This window comes from Eschrichtius robustus, chromosome 14 (assembly GCF_028021215.1).
Source record: "Eschrichtius robustus isolate mEscRob2 chromosome 14, mEscRob2.pri, whole genome shotgun sequence".
Classification (NCBI taxonomy): Eukaryota; Metazoa; Chordata; class Mammalia; order Artiodactyla; family Eschrichtiidae; genus Eschrichtius; species Eschrichtius robustus.
The window spans coordinates 48861919-48884426 of NC_090837.1; the positions used below are offsets into that span (position 1 = coordinate 48861919).

The 22508-nt window shown below is 32.3% G+C and overlaps 1 protein-coding gene across 1 annotated transcript in view; it reads right to left on the reverse strand.

The window, feature by feature from the left end:
• CCDC178 (coiled-coil domain containing 178) overlaps positions 1-22508 on the reverse strand; it is a 368496-nt gene that overhangs the window by 285534 nt on the left and 60454 nt on the right. The window contains exon 9 of the mRNA XM_068562450.1: positions 19404-19557. Coding sequence (XP_068418551.1) covers positions 19404-19557 — 154 coding nt within the window. The remainder of the gene's footprint in view (positions 1-19403; positions 19558-22508) is intronic.

The window sequence follows — 22508 nt, forward strand, 5'->3', positions numbered from 1 at the left end:
CAGTTTCTCAGATATGACACTTAAAGCATGGGTAACCAAAGACAAAATAGACAAGACTTCATCAAAGTTAAAAACTTTTGGGCTTCAAGAATTATCAAAAGTGAAAAGACACTTTACAGAGTAGGAGAAAATATTTTCAAACTACCTATCTGATGAGAGTCTAATATCCAGGCTACATAAAGAATACTTACAACTCAATAATGAAATGTCAACTGAATTTAAAATGGTCAAAAGATTTGAAAAGACATTTCTCCAAAGGAGATAAACAAATGGAAAACAAGCACATGAAAAATTTTTCTATATCATTAGTGATTAGGGAAATGCAAATCGAAACCACAAGATACCACTTCACACCCAACAGGATGCTTTTAATAATAAAGATAGAGAATACCAATTATTGCTGAGGATATGAAGAAATTAGAACCCTCATAGATTGCTGGTGGGAATATAAAATGTTGCAGTCACTTTGAAAATAGTTGGCAGTTCCTTAAAATGTTAAACACAATTATATGTCCCAGAAATTCCACTTTTAGGTATATAACCAAGAGAAATGACAACATGTACACAAAAAGTTGTACATCAATGTTAATAGCAGCATTATTCATAATAGCCAAGAGGTAGTAACAGTCAAAACACCCTTCAACTGATGAATGGATAAACAAAATGTGATATATACATACAATGGAATACTATTCAGACATAAAAAGAATGAAGTACTGATAGATTCTACAACATGTCTATGAAATGTCCAGAAGCAGCAAATCCATAGAGACAGAAAGTAAATTTGTTGGTTGCTAAGGGCTGAGGGGAGGAAGGAATTGAGAATGACTGCTAATGGGTATAGGGTCCCTTTTGGGCATAATTAAAATGTTCTAAAATTACATAGTGGTTATAGTTCCATAAACTTGTGAATATACTAAAAACCACTGAATTATACAATTAAAATACAAGGCCAATATTTCTAAGAGGCAACAAAATCCTGAAATTAATGACAAATAATTCAAAAGAACATTGTTTTCCAAACCATTTCTGAATCCTCTTTATTATTTTACTCACATTTACATACCATACCACCTGTACTATTATACATTTAACAATTTTCTTAAGTCAACTAATTTATTTAAAAAGAAACTATTGTTATTGTAAATTAAAATCCAATATTATATACCATAAAGAGTAACTTTAAAAATAAAATTAAAAACGATTTGATGAAAGAGACAGCTAATATAAAAATTTTTTAAAGTAGTACTACATGTATTCAATTTACCAAAAGAAATACTAAATATAATTTTTAGAAGAATTACCATCCATAATTAAAGGAATATTTGGGCTGATGCTATAACTTTAAGATGAGAAGTTCAATAAATTATAAGATCATTTACCTGTATATAAATTAACAAGGTAATTGAACATTAGACTTAATTTCTAAACCAAATGAAAATAGACTTTTTATAAATTTTTTTTTTTTTTATATGGCCTTTATTATGTTGAGGTAGGTTCCCTCTATGCCCACTTTCTGGAGAGTTTTTATCATAAATGGGTGTTGAATTTTGTCAAAAGCTTTTTCTGCATCTATTGAGATGATCATATGGTTTTTATTCTTCAATTTGTTAATATGCTGTATCACATTGATTGATTTGCGTATATTGAAGAATCCTTGCATCCCTGGGATAAATCCCACTTGATCGTGGTGTATGATCCTTTTAATGTGTTGTTGGATTCTGTTTGCTAGTATTTTGTTGAGGATTTTTGCATCTATATTCATCAGTGATATTGGTCTGTAATTTTCTTTTTTTGTAGTGTCTTTGTCTGGTTTTGGTATCAGGGTGATGGTGGCCTCATAGAATGAGTTTGGGAGTGTTCCTTCCTCTGCAATTTTTTGGAAGAGTTTGAGAAGGATGGGTGTTAGCTCTTCTCTAAATGTTTGATAGAATTCACCTGTGAAGCCATCTGGTCCTGGACTTTTGTTTGTTGGAAGATTTTTAATCACAGTTTCAATTTCATTACTTGTGATTGGTCTGTTCATATTTTCTATTTCTTCCTGGTTCAGTCTTGGAAGGTTATACCTTTCTAAGAATTTGTCCATTTCTTCCAGGTTGTCCATTTTATTGGCATAAAGTTGCTTGTAGTAGTCTCTTAGGATGCTTTGTATTTCTGCGGTGTCTGTTGTAACTTCTCCTTTTTCATTTCTGATTTTATTGATTTGAGTCCTCTCCCTCTTTTTCTTGATGAGTCTGGCTAATGGCTTATCAATTTTGTTTATCTTCTCAAAGAACCAACTTTTAGTTTTATTGATCTTTGCTATTGTTTTCTTTGTTTCTATTTCATTTATTTCTGCTCTGATCTTTATGATTTCTTTCCTTCTGCTAACTTTGGGTTTTGTTTGTTCTTCTTTCTCTAGTTTCTTTAGGTGTAAGGTTAGATTGTTTACTTGAGATTTTTCTTGTTTCTTTAGGTAGGCTTGTATAGCTATAAACTTCCCTCTTAGAACCGCTTTTGCTGCATCCCATAGGTTTTGGGTCGTCGTGTTTTCATTGTCATTTGTCTCTAGGTAGTTTTTTATTTCCTCTTTGATTTCTTCAGTGATCTCTTGGTTATTTAGTAACGTATTGTTTAGCCTCCATGTGTTTGTCCTTTTTACGTTTTTTTTCCCTGTAATTCATTTCTAATCTCATCGCGTTGTGGTCAGAAAAGATGCTTGATATGATTTCAATTTTCTTAAATTTACTGAGGCTTGATTTGTGACCCAAGATGTGATCTATCCTGGAGAATGTTCCGTGCGCACTTGAGAAGAACGTGTAATCTGCTGTTTTGGGATGGAATGTCCTATATATATCAATTAAATCTATCTGGTCTATTGTGTCATTTAAAGCTTCTGTTTCCTTATTTATTTTCATTTTGGATGATCTGTCCATTGGTGTAAGTGAAGTGTTAAAGTCCCCCACTATTATTGTGTTACTGTCGATTTCCTCTTTTATGGCTGTTAGCAGTTGCCTCATGTATTGAGGTGCTCCTATGTTGGGTGCATATATATTTATAATTGTTATATCTTCTTCTTGGATTGATCCCTGGATCATTATGTAGTGTCCTTCCTTGTCTCTTATAACATTCTTTATTTTAAAGTCTATTTTATCTGATATGAGTATAGCTACTCCAGCTGTTGATTTCCATTTGCATGGAATATCTTTTTCCATCCCCTCATTTTCAGTCTGTATGTGTCCCTAGGTCTAAAGTGGGTCTCTTGTAGACAGAATATATATGGGTCTTGTTTTTGTATCCATTCAGCCAGTCTATGTCTTTTGGTTGGGGCATTTAATCCATTCACGTTTAAGGTAATTATCGATATGTATGTTCCTATGACCATTTTCTTAATTGTTTTGGGTTTGTTTTTGTAGGTCCTTTTCTTCTCTTGTGTTTCCCACTTAGAGAAGTTCCTTTAGCCTTTGTTGTAGAGCTGGTTTGGTGGTGCTGAATTCTCTTAGCTTTTGCTTGTCTGTAAAGCTTTTGATTTCTCCATCAAATCTAAATGAGATCCTTGCCGGGTAGAGTAATCTTGGTTGTAGGTTCTTCCCTTGCATCACTTTAAGTATATCATGCCACTCCCTTCTGCCTTGCAGAGTTTCTGCTGAGAAATCAGCTGTTAACCTTATGGGAGTTCCCTTGTATGTTATTTGTCGTTTTTCCCTTGCTGCTTTCAATAATTCTTCTTTGTCTTTAATTTTTGCCACTTTGATTACTATGTGTCTCGGCGTGTTTCTCCTTGGGTTTATTCTGTATGGGACTCTCTGCGCTTCCTGGACTTGGGTGGCTATTTCCTTTCCCATGTTAGGGAAGTTTTCGACTATAATCTCTTCAAATATTTTCTCTGGTCCTTTCTCTCTCTCTTCTCCTTCTGGGACCCCTATAATGCGAATGTTGTTGCGTTTAATGTTGTCCCAGAGGTCTCTTAGGCTGTCTTCATTTCTTTTCATTCTTTTTTCTTTAGTCTGTTCCGCAGCAGTGAATTCCACCATTCTGTCTTCCAGGTCACTTATCCGTTCTTCTGCCTCAGTTATTCTGCTATTGATTCCTTCTAGTGTAGTTTTCATTTCAGTTATTGTATTGGTCATCTCTGTTTGTTTGTTCTTTAATTCTTCTAGGTCTTTGTTAATCATTTCTTGCATCTTCTCAATCTTTGCCTCTATTCTTATTCCGAGGTCCTGGATCATCTTCACTATCATTATTCTGAATTCTTTTTCTGGAAGGTTGCCTATCTCCACTTCATTTAGTTGTTTTTCTGGGGTTTTTTCTTGTTCCTTCATCTGGTACATAGCCCTCTGCCTTTTCATCTTGTCTATCTTTCTGTAACTGTGGTTTTTGGTCCACAGGCTGCAGGATTGTAGTTTTTCTTGCTTCTGTTGTCTGCCCTCTGGTGGTTGAGGCTATCTAAGAGCTATAAATTTTTCTTTCAAGAAGGCTTTGAAATATTTTCTAAAAATTTTCTTCAGAAACTAACAAATTACTTACCTAAGTGATATTCAAGCTTTCATACCCACTCATTATTACTACTGCTTGGTAAATAATCATGAAAAAACTATTAATCAAGCTTTTTAGATACTGCAACATATTTTGAATGCATTTCTCAGATAAAGTTGTAACCAAGTCATTGAGAAAATGAGACACATCTAACTTGACATGATTAAAGGGTGTATTCCATGGCTTCAGTTTTGTTAGATTTATTTTTTTCCCCTAATGTGCAATACTTATTTTAAATTTGTATTAGGACATTTTAGGTTTTTGAATGAGAAAACATCTTTGTGGTATATCCTAATTTTTGATGCAGTTCTCAATCATAAAAGTCATGTAGAAGCATGAATTTTTTACCCAAGAAGACTTGAAGTTCTAATTGAATTAATAGGGAGTGAGAAGTTTTCAGAAAAGTCCACATTAAAGATTAATGGTTGATCACCCATTTACAAATCTGAGAGCACGTATGTGTATTTGGTGGTTTGAACTAATTCAGTGAATAATTTTAACAACTTCATGAAGTACTTCCCCTTTAATCAACACCTTAAACCCTAATCTCTCATGTAGATTATTAACATATTAAATTAACACACATCTAGTTGTTCAGATGAGATAATTGAGTATCTAAAAGGTGTAAAGTGAAGGTCACAACCAGAATGTGGAGGAGAAATCTGAGTCCAACACTCTATGATAGATTAAAACAACATTAAATGTTGCTTTAAATGAATTGCTTTAAAAATTCTCAACCTCATGAGTCATCATAGAAATGCAAATTTAAAACCACAGTAGGATAAATTCAATAAAAGCACAATAGTTAAAAATAAATAAAAGATAATATTAGATGATGGTATTAATCTGAGGCTGGAATTCTCATACATGGTGGTCTGAGTAGAAAAATGTATAACAATTTTGGGAAAATATTTGGCATGATCTGTGAAAACTGAACATATGCATAATTGGACAAGTAATTCCCAGCATAAATGAATACATGATTTTAATGAGTATTTTGAAGGTCTTTGCCTGAAAAACTGGAAGGACTGAATTGTCATAAACTCAAATGGGGAAGGCTGCAGGTATAATGGAAATTGGATATCAAGTTTAATTTTCGAAAAGTTAAGCTTGAGAAACCCACTAGACATCTAAATGCACACTGGGTTGGCAGTTACATATACAAAGCTTATAATAAGAGGATAAGCCCATGGATTCTCAAATGTCTGGAGTGTGGAGAGATAAAGAGAAACCAGTAAAGGAAACTGAGAACAAGAATCCAGAAAAGTAAGAAGAAACAAGAATAGTATGTGTTCTTAGAGCCAAGAGAAAAAAGTTTCCAGAGATAAGGGTATAACCAACTTGGTTAAGTGCTACATGTAAGTTAAAGAAGATAAGAACAAAGAAACAATGATTAGATTTAGCAATGTGGAAATCACTGTTGACCTAAATCAGAGATATTCTGGTTGAATGGTGAGACAAAAAAGAAAACCGGAATGTGTTTAAGAAAGGATGGGATATTATGACCAAATGAGATTTATTCTAATAATTCAAGGTTCAACATTAGGAAATCCATCAATATAATTCACTATATTTATAGAGAAGATATTACATGAACATGTCCCTAAATGCAGAAAAGGCTTGACAAAAATTGACATCCATTCCCAATTTAAAAAATACTCAATAAATTGAAACTGATAAATACTTTTTTAACATAATAAAATGCATATTGAATCTTAAAGCTGGCCTCTTACTTAAGGGAAAAAACTAGCAGCAATCCCATTAAGAGAAGGACATAAAAAGGATGCCCATGATCTTTACTATCATTTAACACTGTACTTCACGTATTGACCAATGTAAACAGAAGACAAAAAATTAAAAGACATAAAAAATAATGAAGGAATAACCATATCTCTATTTGAAGATAAAATAATATCACCCCTGGAAGATTCCAAGGTAAACAATGACAAAACTACCATAAATAAATTTTAAATCAGTAAATTAGTATGATATACGTATATATATATTTTTTCCATTAGATGGTAGAGCAGGTCTATCTAAAATCTTTTTAGATAATCACTTCCCTATTTTGACTACACTGAAGTGGTTGGGAGGACAACATCCTTAAGTTTCCTTCTAATTTAAGGGATATGTGAACCACACCCTTCTATAAGGAACTTCAATTAAAAGTAATTGAATGTGTCTTTTGGTTGGAGCATTTAATCCATTTACATTTAAGGTAATTTTAGATATGTATGTTCCTCTTACCATTTTCTTAATTGTTTTGGGTTTGGTGCTGTAGATCTTCTTCTTTTCTTGTGTTTCCCACATAGAGAAGTTCCTTAAGCATTTGTTGTAAAAGTGGTTTGGTGGTGTTGAATTCTCTTAACTTTGGCTTTTCTGTAAAGCTTTTGATTTCTCTGTTGAATCTGAATGAGATCCTTGCTGGGGAGAGTAATCTTGGTTGTAGGTTTTTCCCTTTCATCACTTTAAATATATCCTGCCACTCCCTTCTGGCCTGCAGAGTTTCTGCTGAAAAATCAGCTGATAACCTTATGGGGATTCCCTTGTATGTTATTTTTTGCTTTTCCCTTGCTGCTTCTAATATTTTTTCCTTGAATTTAATTTTTGTTAGTTTGATTAATATGATCTTGGTGTGTTTCTCCTAGGGTTTATCCTGTATGGGATTCTCTGCACTTCCTGGACTTGGGTGGCTATTTCCTTTCCCACATTAGGGAAGTTTTCAACTACACTCTCTTCAAATATTTTCTCAGACCCTTTCTCTTTCTCTTCTTCTTCTGGGACCCATATAATTTAAATGTTGGTGTGTTCAGTGTTGTCCCAGAGGTCTCTGAGACTGTCTTCAATTTTTTTCATTCTTTTTTCTTTACTCTGCTCCTTGGCAGTTATTTCCACCATTCTATATATTCCAGCTCACTTATTCATTGTTCTGCCTCAGTTATTCTGCTATTGATTCCTTCTAGTGTATTTTTCATTACAGTTATTGTGTTGTTCATCTCTGTTTCTTCGTTCTTTAGTTCTTCTAGGTCTCTGTTAAACATTTCTTGTATTTTCTCGATCCGTGCCTTCATTCTATTTCCGAGATTTTGGAACATCTTTACCATCATTACTCTGAATTCTTTTTCAGGTCGGTTGCCTATTCCTCTTCATTTATTTGGTCTTGTAGGTTTTTACCTTGCTCCTTCATCAGTTACATATTTTTTTGTCGTCTCATTTGTTTTGATGGGTGGGACTCTGTTCCTATCTTACTGGTTGTTAGGCCTGAGGCACAGACTAGCTGAATGGATACAAAAACAAAACCCATATATATGCTGCCTAAAAGAGACCCACTTCAGACCGAGGGACACATACAGACTGAAAGTGAGGGGATGGAAAAAGATATTCCATGCAAATGGAAATCAAAAGAAACCTGGAGTAGCAATACTCATATCAGAAAAATAGACTTTGAAATAAAGACTGTTACAAGAGATAAGGAAGGACACTACATAATGATCCAGGGATCAATCCAAGAAGAAGATATAACAATTATAAATATTTATGAACCCAACATAGGAGCACTTCAATATAAAAGGCAAATGCTAATAGCCATAAAAGGGGAAATCAACAGTAACACAATAATAGTGGGGGACTTAAACACACCACTTACACCAATGGACAGATCATCCAGACAGAAAATAAATAAGGAAACAAGATTTAAATGACACAATAAACCAGATAGAGTTAATTGATATTTATAGGACATTCCACCAGGAAGTGGCAGAATACACTTTCTTCTCAAGTGCACATGGAACATTCTCCAGGATAGATCACATCTTGGGTCACAAATCAAGCCTTGGAAAATTTAAGAAAATTGAAATCATATCAATCATCTTTTCCAACAACAATGCTATGAGACTCAAAATCAATAACAGGAAAAAAACTGTAAAAAACACAAACATATGGAGGCTAAACAGTGCACTGCTAAACAATCAAGAGATCACTGAAGAAATCAAAGAGGAAATAAAAAAAATACATAGAAACAAATGACAATGAAAATACGACAACACAAAACCTATGGGATGCAGCAAAAGCAGTTCTAAGTGGGAAGTTTATAGCAATACAATATCAGCTCAAGAGACGAGAAAAATCTCAAATAAACAATCTAAGCTTATGCTTAAAGCAACTAGGGAAAGAAGAACAAGGAGAACCCAAAGTCAGTAGAAGGAAAGAAATCATAAAGATTAGAGCAGAAATAAATGAAATAGAAATGAAAAAAACAACAGCAAAGATCAATAAAACTAAAAGTTGGTTCTTTCAGAAGATAAACAAAATTGATGACCCTTTAGTGAAACCCATTAAGAAAAAAAGGGAGAGGATTCAAATCAATAAAATTAGAATTGAAAAAGAAGAACTTACGACTGACACGGCAGAAATACAAAGGATTGTAAAAGACTACTACAAGCAACTCTATGCCAATAAAATGGACAACCTGGAAGAAATGGACAAATTGTTGGAAAGGTACAACTTTCCAATACTGAACCAGGAAGAATTAGAAAATATGAACAGACCAATCACAAGTAATGAAATTGAAACTGTAATTAAAAATCTTCCAACAAACAAAAGTCCAGGACCAGATGGCTTCACAGGTGAATTCTATCAAACATTTAGAGAAGAGCTAACACCCATCATTTTCAAACTCTTCCAAAAAACTGCAAAGGAAGGAACACTCCCAAACTCATTCTACGAGGTCACCAACACCCTAATACCAAAACCAGACAAAGATACTACAAAAAAAGAAAATTACAGACCAACATCACTGATGAATATAGATGCAAAAATCCTCAACAAAATACTAGCAAACATAATCCAATAACACATTAAAAGGATTATACACCATGATCAAGTGCGATTTATCCCAGGAAAGCAAGGATTCTTCAGTATACACAAATCAATCAATGTGATCCACTATATTAACAAATTAAGGAATAAAAACCATATGATCATCTCAACAGATGCAGGAAAAGCTTTTGATAAAATTCAACACCCATTTATGATAAAAACTCTCCAAAAAGTGGACACAGAGGGAACCTACCTCAACATAATAAAGGTCATATAGGACAAACCCACAGCAAACATCATTCTCAGTGGTGAAAAACTGAAAGCATTTCCTCTAAGATCAGGAAAAAGACAAGGATGTCCACTCTTGCCACTCTTATTCAACATAGTTTTGGAAGTCTTACCCAGGTCAATCAGACAAGAAAAAGAAATAAAAGGAATACGAATTGGAAAAGAAGAAATAAAGCTGTCACTGCTTGCAGAAGACATGACACTATACATAGAAAATCCTAAAGATGCCACCCGAAAACTACTAGAGCTAATCAATGAATTTGGTAAAGTTGTAGGATACAAAATTAATGCACAGAAATCTCTTGCATTCCTATACACTAACAATGAAAGATCAGAAAGTGAAATTAAGGAAACAACCCTATTTACCATTGCAACAAAAAGTATAAAATACCTAGGAATAAACCTACCTAAGTAGGTAAAAGACCTGTACTCAGAAAACTATAAAACACTGATGAAAGACATCAAAGATGACACAAACAGATCGAGAGATATACAATGTTCTTGGATTGGAAGAATCAACCTTGTGAAAAGGACTAGACTATCCAAAGCAATCTACAGATTCAAAGCAATCCCTATCCAATTACCAATGGTATTCTCACAGAATTAGAACAAAAAATATTACAATTTGTATGAAAACACAGAAGACCGCGAATAGCCAAAGCAATCTTCAGAAAGAAAAACAGAGCTGGAGGAATCATGTTCCCCAACTTCAGACTATACTACAAAGCTACGGTAATCAAGACACTATGGTACTGGCACAAAAACAGAAATATAGATCAATGGAACAGGATAGAAAGCCCAGAGGTAAACCCACGCACCTATGGTCACTTAATCTATGACAAAGGAGGCAAGAATATCCAATGGAGAAAAGACAACCTCTTCAATAAGTGGTGCTTGGAAAACTGGACAGCTACATGTAAAAGAATGAAATTAGAACACTCCCTAACACCATACACAAAAATAAACTCACAATGGATTAGAGACCTAAATGTAAGACTGGACACTATAAAACTCTTAGTGGAAAACATAGGAGAAACACTCTTTGACATAAATGACAGCAAGATCTTTTTTGATCCACCTCCTAGAGTAATGGAAATAAAAACAAAAATAAACAAATGGGACCTAATGAAACTTAAAAGTTTTTGCACAGCAAAGGAAACTACAAACAAGATGAAAAGACAACCCTCAGAATGGGAGAAAATATTTGCAAATGAAGCAACGGACAAAGTATTAACCTCCAAAATATACAAACAGCTCATGGAGCTCAATATGAAAAAAAACAAACAACCCAATCAAAAAGTGGGTGGAAGACCTAAACACATTTCTCCAAAGAAGACAGATGGCCAAGTGGCACATGAAAAGTTGCTCAACATCACTAATTATTAGAGAAATGTAAATCAAAACCACAATGAGGTATCACCTCACACCAGTCAGAATGGCCATCATCACAAAATCTACAAACAATAAATGCTGGAGAGGGTGTGAAGAAAAGGGAACCGTCTTGCACTGTTGGTGGGAGTGTAAATTCATACAGCCACTGTGGAAAACAGTACGGAGGATCCTTAAAAAACTAAAAATAGAACTACCATGTGACCCAGCAATGCCACTGCTGGGTATATATACCCTGAGAAAACCATAATTCAAAAGGACACATGTACCCCAATGTTCGTTGCAGCACTATTTACAATAGCCAGGACATAGAAACAACCTAAATGTCCAGCGACAGAAGAATGGATAAAGAGGATGTGGTACATATATACAATGGAATATTACTCAGCCATGAAAAGGAATGAAACTGGGTCATTTGTAGAGATGTGGATGGACCTAGAGACTGTCATACAGAGTGAAGTAAGTCAAAAAGAGAAAAACAAATATTGTATATTAACGCATACATGTGGAATCCAGAAAAATGGTACAGATGAACCTATTTCCAGGGCAGGAAGAGAGATGCAGATGTAGAGAATGGACATGTACACAGTGGGGGAAGGGACGGTGTGACGAATTGGGAGATTAGGACTGACATATATATACTACCAGGTGTAAAATAGATAGCTAGTGGGAACCTGTTATAAAGCACAGGAAGCTCAGCTCTGTGCTCTGTGATGACCTAGATGGGTGGGATGCAGGGGGCGGGAGGGTGGTCCAAGAGGGAAGCGATATATGTATACATATAGCTGATTCTCTTCCCCGTACAGCAGAAACTAACACAACATTGTAAAGCAATTATACTCTAATAAAAAAGTAATTGAATAATATTTTTAAGTTATACCCAAAAATATTAACTAAAATTTTAGCAGTGACATAGCCTACAGGCTTTTTTCCTAACATATACAAAACCAACACAACAATTAGAAAATAACTGAATTTATAAGATTGTAGCATTGTTATCCTTTAAAGAATACTATTGGAAGCAACCAATATTTACAATAGTTAATACACAGGAATTGTCTCTAAGAGCAGACAGTGGAGTACAAGAAATCCACTGGACGATGAAGATAATATTTACAAAATCACAGTGGACTGTTTCATCTAAAAGTTAATCATAATGCACCAAATGCATAGAAAACAATAGTGATTTTAAGTCTGTGCTATTTACTGCAATGCCAGTAACTTTTCTTAGCTATTTCACTCATCAATTATAAAATTTCCAAAACCTATCTCTTTTATAATATAGATAATGTTCGATAAAGACAAAATCAAGGAATTTTCATTCCAAAGAATAAGTAACTTAAATCACAAATGATATCAAGGGGAAAAACCCCTAGATTTAAAACAATGTAAACACCAAGAGTCATTATGTACTTTTGGTTAATGTTTTAAGTGATGAATCAATGCCAGTATCAACAACATTTGAAGTTAAGTAAAGAGTAAAATAGTATAACCCACATCTTAAATTACAAACTAGTTGCCATACAAGCTCCAGTAGATAATACCTCTATAGGACTAATGATATGAAAGCCAATAAATTTAATTAATGGAAATATTGTCTTTAAAAAAGTGAGCTGAGAAAAGGGCAAAATTAGAAGTTTTCAGAATTTTGGAAAATGTGAAAATGCAGGCAAATCATTTAAGACTTATCAGAAATATAAGGCATATGATTTTTACTTGAACATCTAATACTATACCACGATTCAACTTTCATTATTTTTCCATCACAGTATTTTTTGTTAAAATTAGTAGTTACATTAATATTTTTAAGTTTTAGAGACATTAATAATAGCTTTGTTTATAATACTTAAAAACTGAAAACATACTAAATGTCCAGTATCAAGGGACTAAGAGACTCTCAATGATTAAAATTATATTGTAAAATATAAGATGATTTTGCAATAAGTTTTTATATAAAGAGAAACATGTCATCATTACTGTACACACATAATATCCTTTTAAAATATACTACAAGCCTGTCTATATAAAACAAATATTAACAGTGACTATATTTAAATAGTGAGATTATAGATCATAATTTCTTTTACTCACATGAGTGTATTCTAAACTTTGAGGGATAAAATTAAGTATTTGTGCCATTCAAAAAGTGTCTAAAATAATTTTAGATAATAGTTTGTGTAATGAATCCCACCAATTTTATAAAGATCATAAGGAAGAAAATAGGATCCATTAGTAGCAACTGCAGTGTAGTATAGTGGTGAAAGCCTGACTGGAAATCATCTGAAGTGGGATTGCAAGGAGAGAAATAGAAACAATGAACACAGAAAATCCTTTCAAGGGGTTTTGCTGCAAAGTATAACAAGAAATACAATTTACCTTAGGGAAAGATTTAAAACCAAAAACATGAAGCATTCAAAACAGGAAAGTGGAAAGTAAAAGGAAAGAGAATAAACCTAAAGAAACAGAAAGAAAATTATAACTATAGAAACATACATTAACATTTCAGAAGTTGGAAAATTGTAGAATTACTAAGTCCAAGAGCCATCTCTATTTTTTAATTCAATTTTTAAAAATTTGAAAAATCTCATTTAAAAAGTGACAAATACACATACGATTAGAAATGAGATAAGCAAAAGTATAAAAGAGAATTCTATATTGTATTATATTACATTTGAAATTTTTAATCCATTTGGATTATTTCTAGGACCATTAAAAATTATAAATGAATATCAAGGATAAATATATAGCCTGATAAGACTAATCATCATAAAATAAAACAACTGTCCATGAAAAATAAAACAATAATTCAAACAATCTAAAAAAAATAAAAGCAATAGTCATATTTTCACCAAGATGTTCTATGAAAATTTTAAGAAAAAGTTATTTAAATCTACCTTAATTCTCCAGGTAACAGAAAGGGAGAAAAGCTTCACAATTCATTTACAAAACCAGCATAATCCTGATAAGAAAATCTATCAAATATAGCACAAATTAAGAACACTGAAATACAGACTAACTTATGAATATGGATGCAAAATCTTAAATAAAATAATTGCAAATCAAACTCAGCAGTAAATTAAAAGAATAAACCATAACCAAGCAGAGTTCACCCTAAGAATTTAAAAATGATTTAATTTTAATATAATACATCATTTCAACAGGTCAAATGAGAAACCATTTAAAATCATCTTTACAGATGCTTACATTCTGTGAAAGTAATCATCTATTCCTGATAGTTCTTATAACCTGAGTATACTTTTAAAATCTTCAAAATGATAATGAGCATATGTTTGAAATCAATATTTAGATAACATTAACAACTTCTTTAAAATAAAAATTGAAATAAAGAAAGCCAATTTCATAGACGTTATTTAATATTTTATACATATGTCACACAATAAAATATACACATAAGAGATTAAAACCTTATGGTGAAAAAAATTAGCAATCTGTAATTTTATATATGTTACCACATTTTATCCATGTAACAAATATTGTATGATAAAACAATAACAAAAATTGCATTGCAGTTTGGCTGTATCACTTCATAACTTTGTGTCCATGAGATACATCACTCTGCTCCTTTAGAAGTTTCCTATTCGGTACATTAATAGTATTAATAATAATTATTAGCTTATTTATTTTTAATAAATAAACTGCTTAATTTGAAGGATTTTGAAATAAAAATATTAATCAAAAGGTATAATTTAATAGGTGTTTTGTGGTGTTTGGATTTATACTTACAGTGCCTAGAGCAATAAGTTAGCAATAAATATTAAATGTCTATTAAAAAAGACAACATCCAAAAATATGAAAATATCATATATGTAAGAGGAATTTGCTTATTTACAAACTTTATCTGTAAACTAAATTATGAAAAAAATTTTGTATGCCTGTCATTGTTTAATAAAATATGAAAATCACAAAGGATTTCTATATCTTTAAATGTCGTATTTGTATTATTTTATCAAATGACTGGATAAAATGAAACGTAGATGGCTGTTTCTTTAATATCACAGGAAACAAAGAGTTGCAGATGATGAAATTATATTCTAAAAAAAAAATTCCTGAACTATGGGAGAAGTAGACCTCAAAGAAAACATGGGGAAAAATTATAGAAAAGCAGCTTTATTTCTACATTTAAAACAAATTTGATCTTGACAACATTTTTGAAGTATTTAACAAATTTCAAGATGTTTTCTAGGTTACAAAATCCATTGTTTGCAGAAATGAGACAGGAAAAATGTATTTTCATAGATACAATGACAACACTAGTTAGAGAAAAGTGTACATTAATGAGGTAAAGACTCTAAATTGAAAGCACGATATGCCTTGAAATTTAAAAAGATCAGTTAGGTTGTGTGTGCAATTAGGCAGCACAAATCTTTTATTTTTCTCTTGAAAAGTGAAGTGCCAATTGCATACCAAAAAATAATTCACGGAAATGATGCACATCATTGCTTTTAATTGAGTGCTTAATATGCCCACTTTGCAAATCTAGCTTAAAGGTTTTTATAATGAGGAAGATACAGAAAAAAAGTATATCTAAACTTCATCATGTTCTCATCTTCTCTATAAAGTATGATAACCCACAAATGATTTCCATAATTGAAAAATATTATTAACTTCATAAATACATTCACAGTATCTCATCAAAAATAACATTTTGTTACGGAGGGCCAGACTTGCCATTTTAGAAATGATCAAAAAAATAAAAAAGTGATTTTAGGTTTAGTGAATGAATTTTTCCTCTTTGAAAATATTTTATTACCAGTGATATTTTTATAAATGATAAATTTCAACATGATTAGAAAATTGAGGTCATAACTATTTAACATTATATTATATTTTATTTCAATGTCTACAGTCTACATTCCACCTCATCAGGTCCTTTCCAGACTCACAAGGTGAAGTTATTTTCCCCCATTGCCCTTCCTTCCTTCCTTCTTTCCTTCCTCCCTCCCTGCCTCCCTCCCTCCCTCCCTTCCTTTATTCATTAGTTAATTCACTCATTCGACAAGCCTAATATGGCTTTTTTTGAATGTCTATTATGACATTTTATTGAGTGCCTAATATGGGACAGGCACTGTGCAAGTTACACAGAGAAAACAAAAATCACAATGCATCTCCTGTCTTTAAAAAGCTTATAATCTAAACAGAAGTATACAAGTAATCATTGATTTCAACAGACTGTTGGTGCCAGTACCAGTACAAGTATGGAGGTAAACACAGAGTACAATGAGAGCTCAAAGCAGACAAAACAAAGTGAAGAAATGGTTTCTCCAAGAATTTTCCTTCAATTTTCCATGTTGAAGTTTAAAATGAGAGGGTTCAGCCAGACAACAGTAGGATTGAGAAGATGAGCTGAGTTAAACACTGACATCATAATCAGAGGGAACAGTATTTATGAAAAGCTGGAAGAAGGAAACCCACAGCACATTCTGTTGTCTTGCAGTTTGTCCGGTAGCTAGAGAATAGTTAGAGGGAAAGAGGCAGCAAGAGAGAAGTTGGAGGTTGAAAACAAGGGCAGATTCCAGAGAGACTTGTATTACTACCTATTTAAGATCAGTTTCTTCTAACTTACTCATCCCAACTCATCCCCTCTGACACTTCAGCCCAGTGTGTTTTAATTTAGTGTTTTTCAGCCTTGCCTATTTCTGGATTCTTCTACATTGCCTATGCAGTGGTGTAAGTCACTCCCATCTTAACTCAGGTGCATATCCCCTACATTGCATAAATAAAAACAAAATACAAAAATTTTCCGGGAAAGAAAATTTTGAGAAATTCCAATCTAGCTCGCTAAAGAAGTTTGTAAAAGATACACTTTAGTAACAAGAAAAAAAACCATGCCAATTAGAAATGTCTGATAAAAAGATAGAGCCATGTGTTAAACTGAGAATGAATATTATCAAACATTTACTGTGTAAATTAATAAGAAATTATCTTAATACAGGAATTACTAAATAAGATAGGCATAACATGATGGAAAATAGAATATATGTCAGGAAAGGATCATATGGTCCTTAAACTGTTCAAAAAGAATTTAATGATGTCGACTATGCTTCACATCTGTAAGTGAAATATGCATTCCAAAAATTCTAAAAATTTATAGCCCTAAAGCATATAAATAAAACACATCTTAAGAAAAAAATCAATTAGAAACATTCTAAACTTAGTTTCATCTAAAAATATGGCTTCAAATTACATAAAGCAAAAATTTGGATAGAAAAAAATGAAATAATAAAGAAATACACTATCATACTGAAATATATTTTAATACAGCTTTCATAGCAATTGATGCATTAGTCAGAAAATAAATCAGAAATATAAAAGAGTTAAATAACACAATTATCACAGTTCACAAAATGAACCTATGTAGAACTGCACTCCACTATCAGAGAAAGTATTTTTCCAAAATCAAAAATTTATACAATTTACCTATATAGTATGAAATAAATTAAGTCTTAACAAAATATAAATAATATCTACCATATATACTACCTTTATGAACAAATCAGAATTACATTAATCAATTCAAAATAAATCACTGTAACATTTAGTGCAGTTAGAAGGGTTAATTTGTCTGACTGATCACAGGCTGACTGCAGAGACAGTCTGCCTTTGACAAAGTTCCAAGAAATTGGTTAAGGTCCAATTTAGTAAAACTACACAAATAAATGGAGAGATAGATCATGTTTATGTTTAAGGACTCCATCATAAAGATTTCATTTCTCCATCATATAATACATAAATGAATGAGATTCCAATCGTAATTCCAATAAAATTTCTGAAGGAAATGAACAAGAAAATGCTGAAATTTATATGGAAGCACAAAGGTCAAGAATAGCCTAAAACTCATAAGGAAATGTAAGACTGGGGGATTCATCATAATAGATAATCAAAACTCATAATAGAAGTTTATTAATGTAGACATTAAGTATGGAGATAAACATGTTAAGTAGACCAAACAAATTAAAAAGAGAATGGAAAAAGAGATCCACACAAAACAAATAAGGAAGCCCCATATGTGAGAGATGATTCTAAATATAAGTAAATACAGTAAGTTATAACAATTTGTTTTCTATATAAGAAAAAATGTAGTTGGAACCTCACTTCACACCATACCAATATATGAATTTCAAATTGATTATGCTTCATATCTGGCAAGTAAAATATGCATTCCTAAATTCTGCAGATAGTTTATTTCTTCTAAACTTGTAAATAAAAGACAGAATGAGAAAAAACTCAATTTTGAATATTTTAAACATATTTAATCTAAAAGCATTACGTAAACATGAAAAGCAAAATTTCAAGCCATTTAGAATAAAATACCAAAGAATATTTTTTGACTCAAAGGTATAAAAAATTTATTTTAAAAGTTCAGAAAAACATAGCTCAAAGGAAATTATTTATAAATTTTACTACATTAAAACTGAAGTTTCTCTTCATCAGAAGTTACCATAAAGAAATGAAAGAAGATTGGGTGAAAATATATTTAACATGTAACTTTAAAATATTTAGTATCTGTAACATAAAACAAATTCTTACAAATCAATTAAAAAAAAATCACTCAATGTATAGGGTAAAAACCATGAGCAGGTTTTTCACAGAAAAGGAAATACAAATGACCCTCCCCAAAAAAAGCCATTAAATATATGCTCAGTCTCACTCTTAATTATAGATTAATTTAAAAAGCCATAATGAAAACATAATTCAAGAGCCTTATAATAGAAACTGGCAAAAAACCCATTTTTAACTCTAGGTAGGAATGCAAATTGGTACAGGAATGTGTATGTTATTGCCTTTTACTGAACTATTATTTCTTTTCATCATTTTATTATTTCCTTTTACTAGCGTTTCCTTTTACTAAAGTGAATGAGATGCAACAGGAGAGGAAGGCAGAAAAGACGAGTCATAAGGGAAGATCAGTGAGACACCAAGGGTGAGAGGACTCAGCTCACCATTCCTGAAGGGAACCACCAGCCAGGGGATGTAGGTAGCTTCTAAAAGCTGAGAATGATCCCAGGCTGACAGCCACCAAGGAAACAAGGACCTCAGTTCTAAAACCACAGGAAGTGAATTTTGCCAAAACTGAATGAGCCTGAAAGCAGATTCATCCTGGAGTCTTTAGAAAGAAATGCAGGGCTGATGACACCTTGATTTCAATCAGGAACGATCTGGAGCAGAGGAACCAGCTGAGCTATGACCCGGAGAAACTTTATGATAACTGGGTACTGTTTGAAGCTGCTAAAATTCTGGTAATAGGCAATAGAAAACCAATATAGACAGAAACTGGCTAACTGTCATTTAATTATTAACAGAGAATAAGTTCAAATAGCCATGGCACAAAGCTAATGTCAGTATTTTTAAAAATTTTAATTATGAAAACTCACCGTTTTTGATAAAGCAGCTAATTCATTTCTTGATGACCTTGTTTCCTTCAATACTTCAGTCACTGCCTCTTCATTCTCCTCAATATTAATATTAACATCTTGTATTGATGTACAGTAGAAATTAAATAGACTGTTAAGTTTATCTATCTCTTTCCTAAGAGAAAAAACAGTTGATTTTATCTGCACTGAAGGGGAAATTATATTTTAACTTATACTTGAATTAGCTTCTGACTTAACTATGTAGATCAATGCAATTTATCTATTCCAAAAATTTTTCCCATCCCAAAGAAACTCCTGAAAAGTACTACTTAGATATAAAAAGTAAGTAGTGAAAAAAACTTCAATTTATGTTTCTGATGGAAAGGCTGAGAGAAAAGTGATTTGTAAATTATTTAAAATAAACCACCTTTTGATTTGATTCCAGGTGAGAGACCTAATAAGCACCTTTGATTCAGAGGTTGGGTAGTACAGGGATGGAAAGGAAAGAAAAAAAGAAAGAGGAAAAAAATAAGAGAAGAGAAGAAGCTGTAGAAGTGGAAAGATCACACATTACTAAAGCTCTGGTTTACTGTCTTATCTCCCTCACAGTTACAGAGCTAAAAAGCGGTAAACTGCAGCTTAGGAAAACAAGGGGCCTATTTAAGAGAAGCAGTTGCCAAGGAGATCTTTTTCCTATGTGACATGTCACAGAAAAGACCAGTGCTAATCTGTAAAGCTACATAATCCTTTATCTTATCTGGTAGGTAGAAAACACGTTCCAAACATAAAAGTCACTTTAAAGCATGGTCTTAGAGTTTAATATATGAAAAAAGTACAGTGAGAAAATGACAAAATTATCATTTGCATAAAATATTAGCAAGTAATACAGATAAGCCCAACTTTTTTTTAAGACACCATAAACAAAATAATAGAGTGGGAGATTTATCTGAAACCCATATAAGAGATCAAAGATTAAATCATTTGTGTGTAATAAAATCCTACAATGCAATATGGAATGGAAAACTTACCCAAGAGACAAATGAGCAGAGAAGATAAACAAGAATTCACAAGAAAATAAATGCCGATGGCCAATAAATATATGATGTGTTTACTGAATTGGCCCAGGCTATGCTATCATGCATAAGCCTGATTTTAGGAGTAGAGTCAAATGGAACTGAAAGATATTACTGAAACTGAAAGATATAATCTCACAATATAAATGAAAATTAAAGCAACAAACAAATAGGCAAGAAGCTTCTCCTTTACCCTTCCAAATCTGGAGAGTACAGGCTTCCTATCAGAATTCTAGAAGCCAGATCAATAATGAGAGGTTGGGAGCCTCAGCATTTAAAATGTACATGTTTGGTTAAATTTCCTTCTTATGAAGTTAATTTTTCTTCTCTCAGTGGTATCCATTTCCCCAGTTCAGATAATAAACTAGATTTTGACTAAGAAGTGAGCAATTGCTCAGTGTCATGGAATGCAGGAGCTAAGTATTATTTTAGTTATCTCCTCATCCCTATTTCCTGAAGCATCAACTGCTGCCACCAATTCCTCAGTCTTCTAAGAATTTTTCAGTGTAAAAGTTTGTTACTAGGTTTGCTCCCACTAGTACTTTAGATTTCATCATTCTTGTATCTGCTAAATCAGAATAAATTTAGAAGAATAAAATGGGAAGAATCATTTTACCTGTTAAGAATTACTATAAAGTAGAGCAATCAAGACACCAAAGAATATATGCTGGTGTTTCCATTTATGTGGAATTCAAGAACAGACCAAACTAACCATGGTGATAGAAGTCAGAATGGAGATGACCTTTTTAGGAGAATGGTATGGACTGAGAAGGAGAACAAGAAAAAACTTCTAGTATGCTGGAAACTTTTTATATATTAACCTGGGGCATGGTGACATGAGTGTATTTACATAAATAAAAAATCATCAATCTATACATTTGATAGCACACATAATCATGTTTCTATATATCTGTTAATTCTAAAAAAATAGTGAAGGAAAATTAAACATATCTTTAAAATTTTACTTAATAAAGCATTTATGACTCCACTGATGCTTATAAAAGAACTTTTGGAAAATATACTTAAAAGAGAAGAAAATTAACGAATAAGTTATGTGGTGTAACAAATAATAATGAGTAAAGGAAGTAATAATAATATGCCTTTGGGTCTATCTAAATATTAATTATAAAAATCACCAACTAATTCTTATATTCAAAATTGAGAAGGAAAAATTTTGGAAAATGTTACAAGATGGATAATGTTATATTTGTAATTAATATGGATTAACATCTGTTTGTGCCAAACAGATTAATGAAAAAATTCTCTTCTGTCATCAAGAAAAAGAGAGAGGGCCCCCTCCCCCCCCAAAAAAAGAAATGAAAAACAAGAAGTTACAACTGACACCACAGAAATACAAAAGATCATAAGAGACTACTATGAACAACTATATTCCAATAAAATGGACAACCTAGAAGAAACGGACAAATTCTCAGAAATGTACAATCACACAAGACTGAACCAGGAAGAAATACAAAATATGAACAGACCAATTACCAGTAATGAAGTTGAATCAGTAATTTAAAAACACCCAGTGAACAAAAGTCCAGGACCAGGTGGCTTCACAGGTGAAATCTATCAAATATTTAGAGAAGAGTTAACACCTATCCTTCTCAAACTATTCCAAAAAACTGCAGAGGAAGGAACATTTCTGAATTCATTGCACAAGGCCAGCAACACCCTGTTACCAAAACCAGGCTGAAATATCACAAAAAAAGAAAATTACAGGTCAATACAATTGATGGACACAGATCCAAAAATCCTCAACAAAATATTAGCAAACAGAACCCAACAATACATTAAAAGTATCATACACTATGATCAAGTGTTATTTATCCCAGGGATACAAGGATTTTTCAATATCCACAAATTAGTTAATGTGAATAAAAAGCATAGGATCATCTCAATAGATGCAGAAAAAGCTTTTGACAAAATTCAACATCCATTTTTGATAAAAACTCTTAAAGTGGGAATAGAGGGAATACACCTCAACATAATAAAGGCCATATATGACAAACCCATAGATAACATCATACTGATTGGTGAAAAGCTGAAA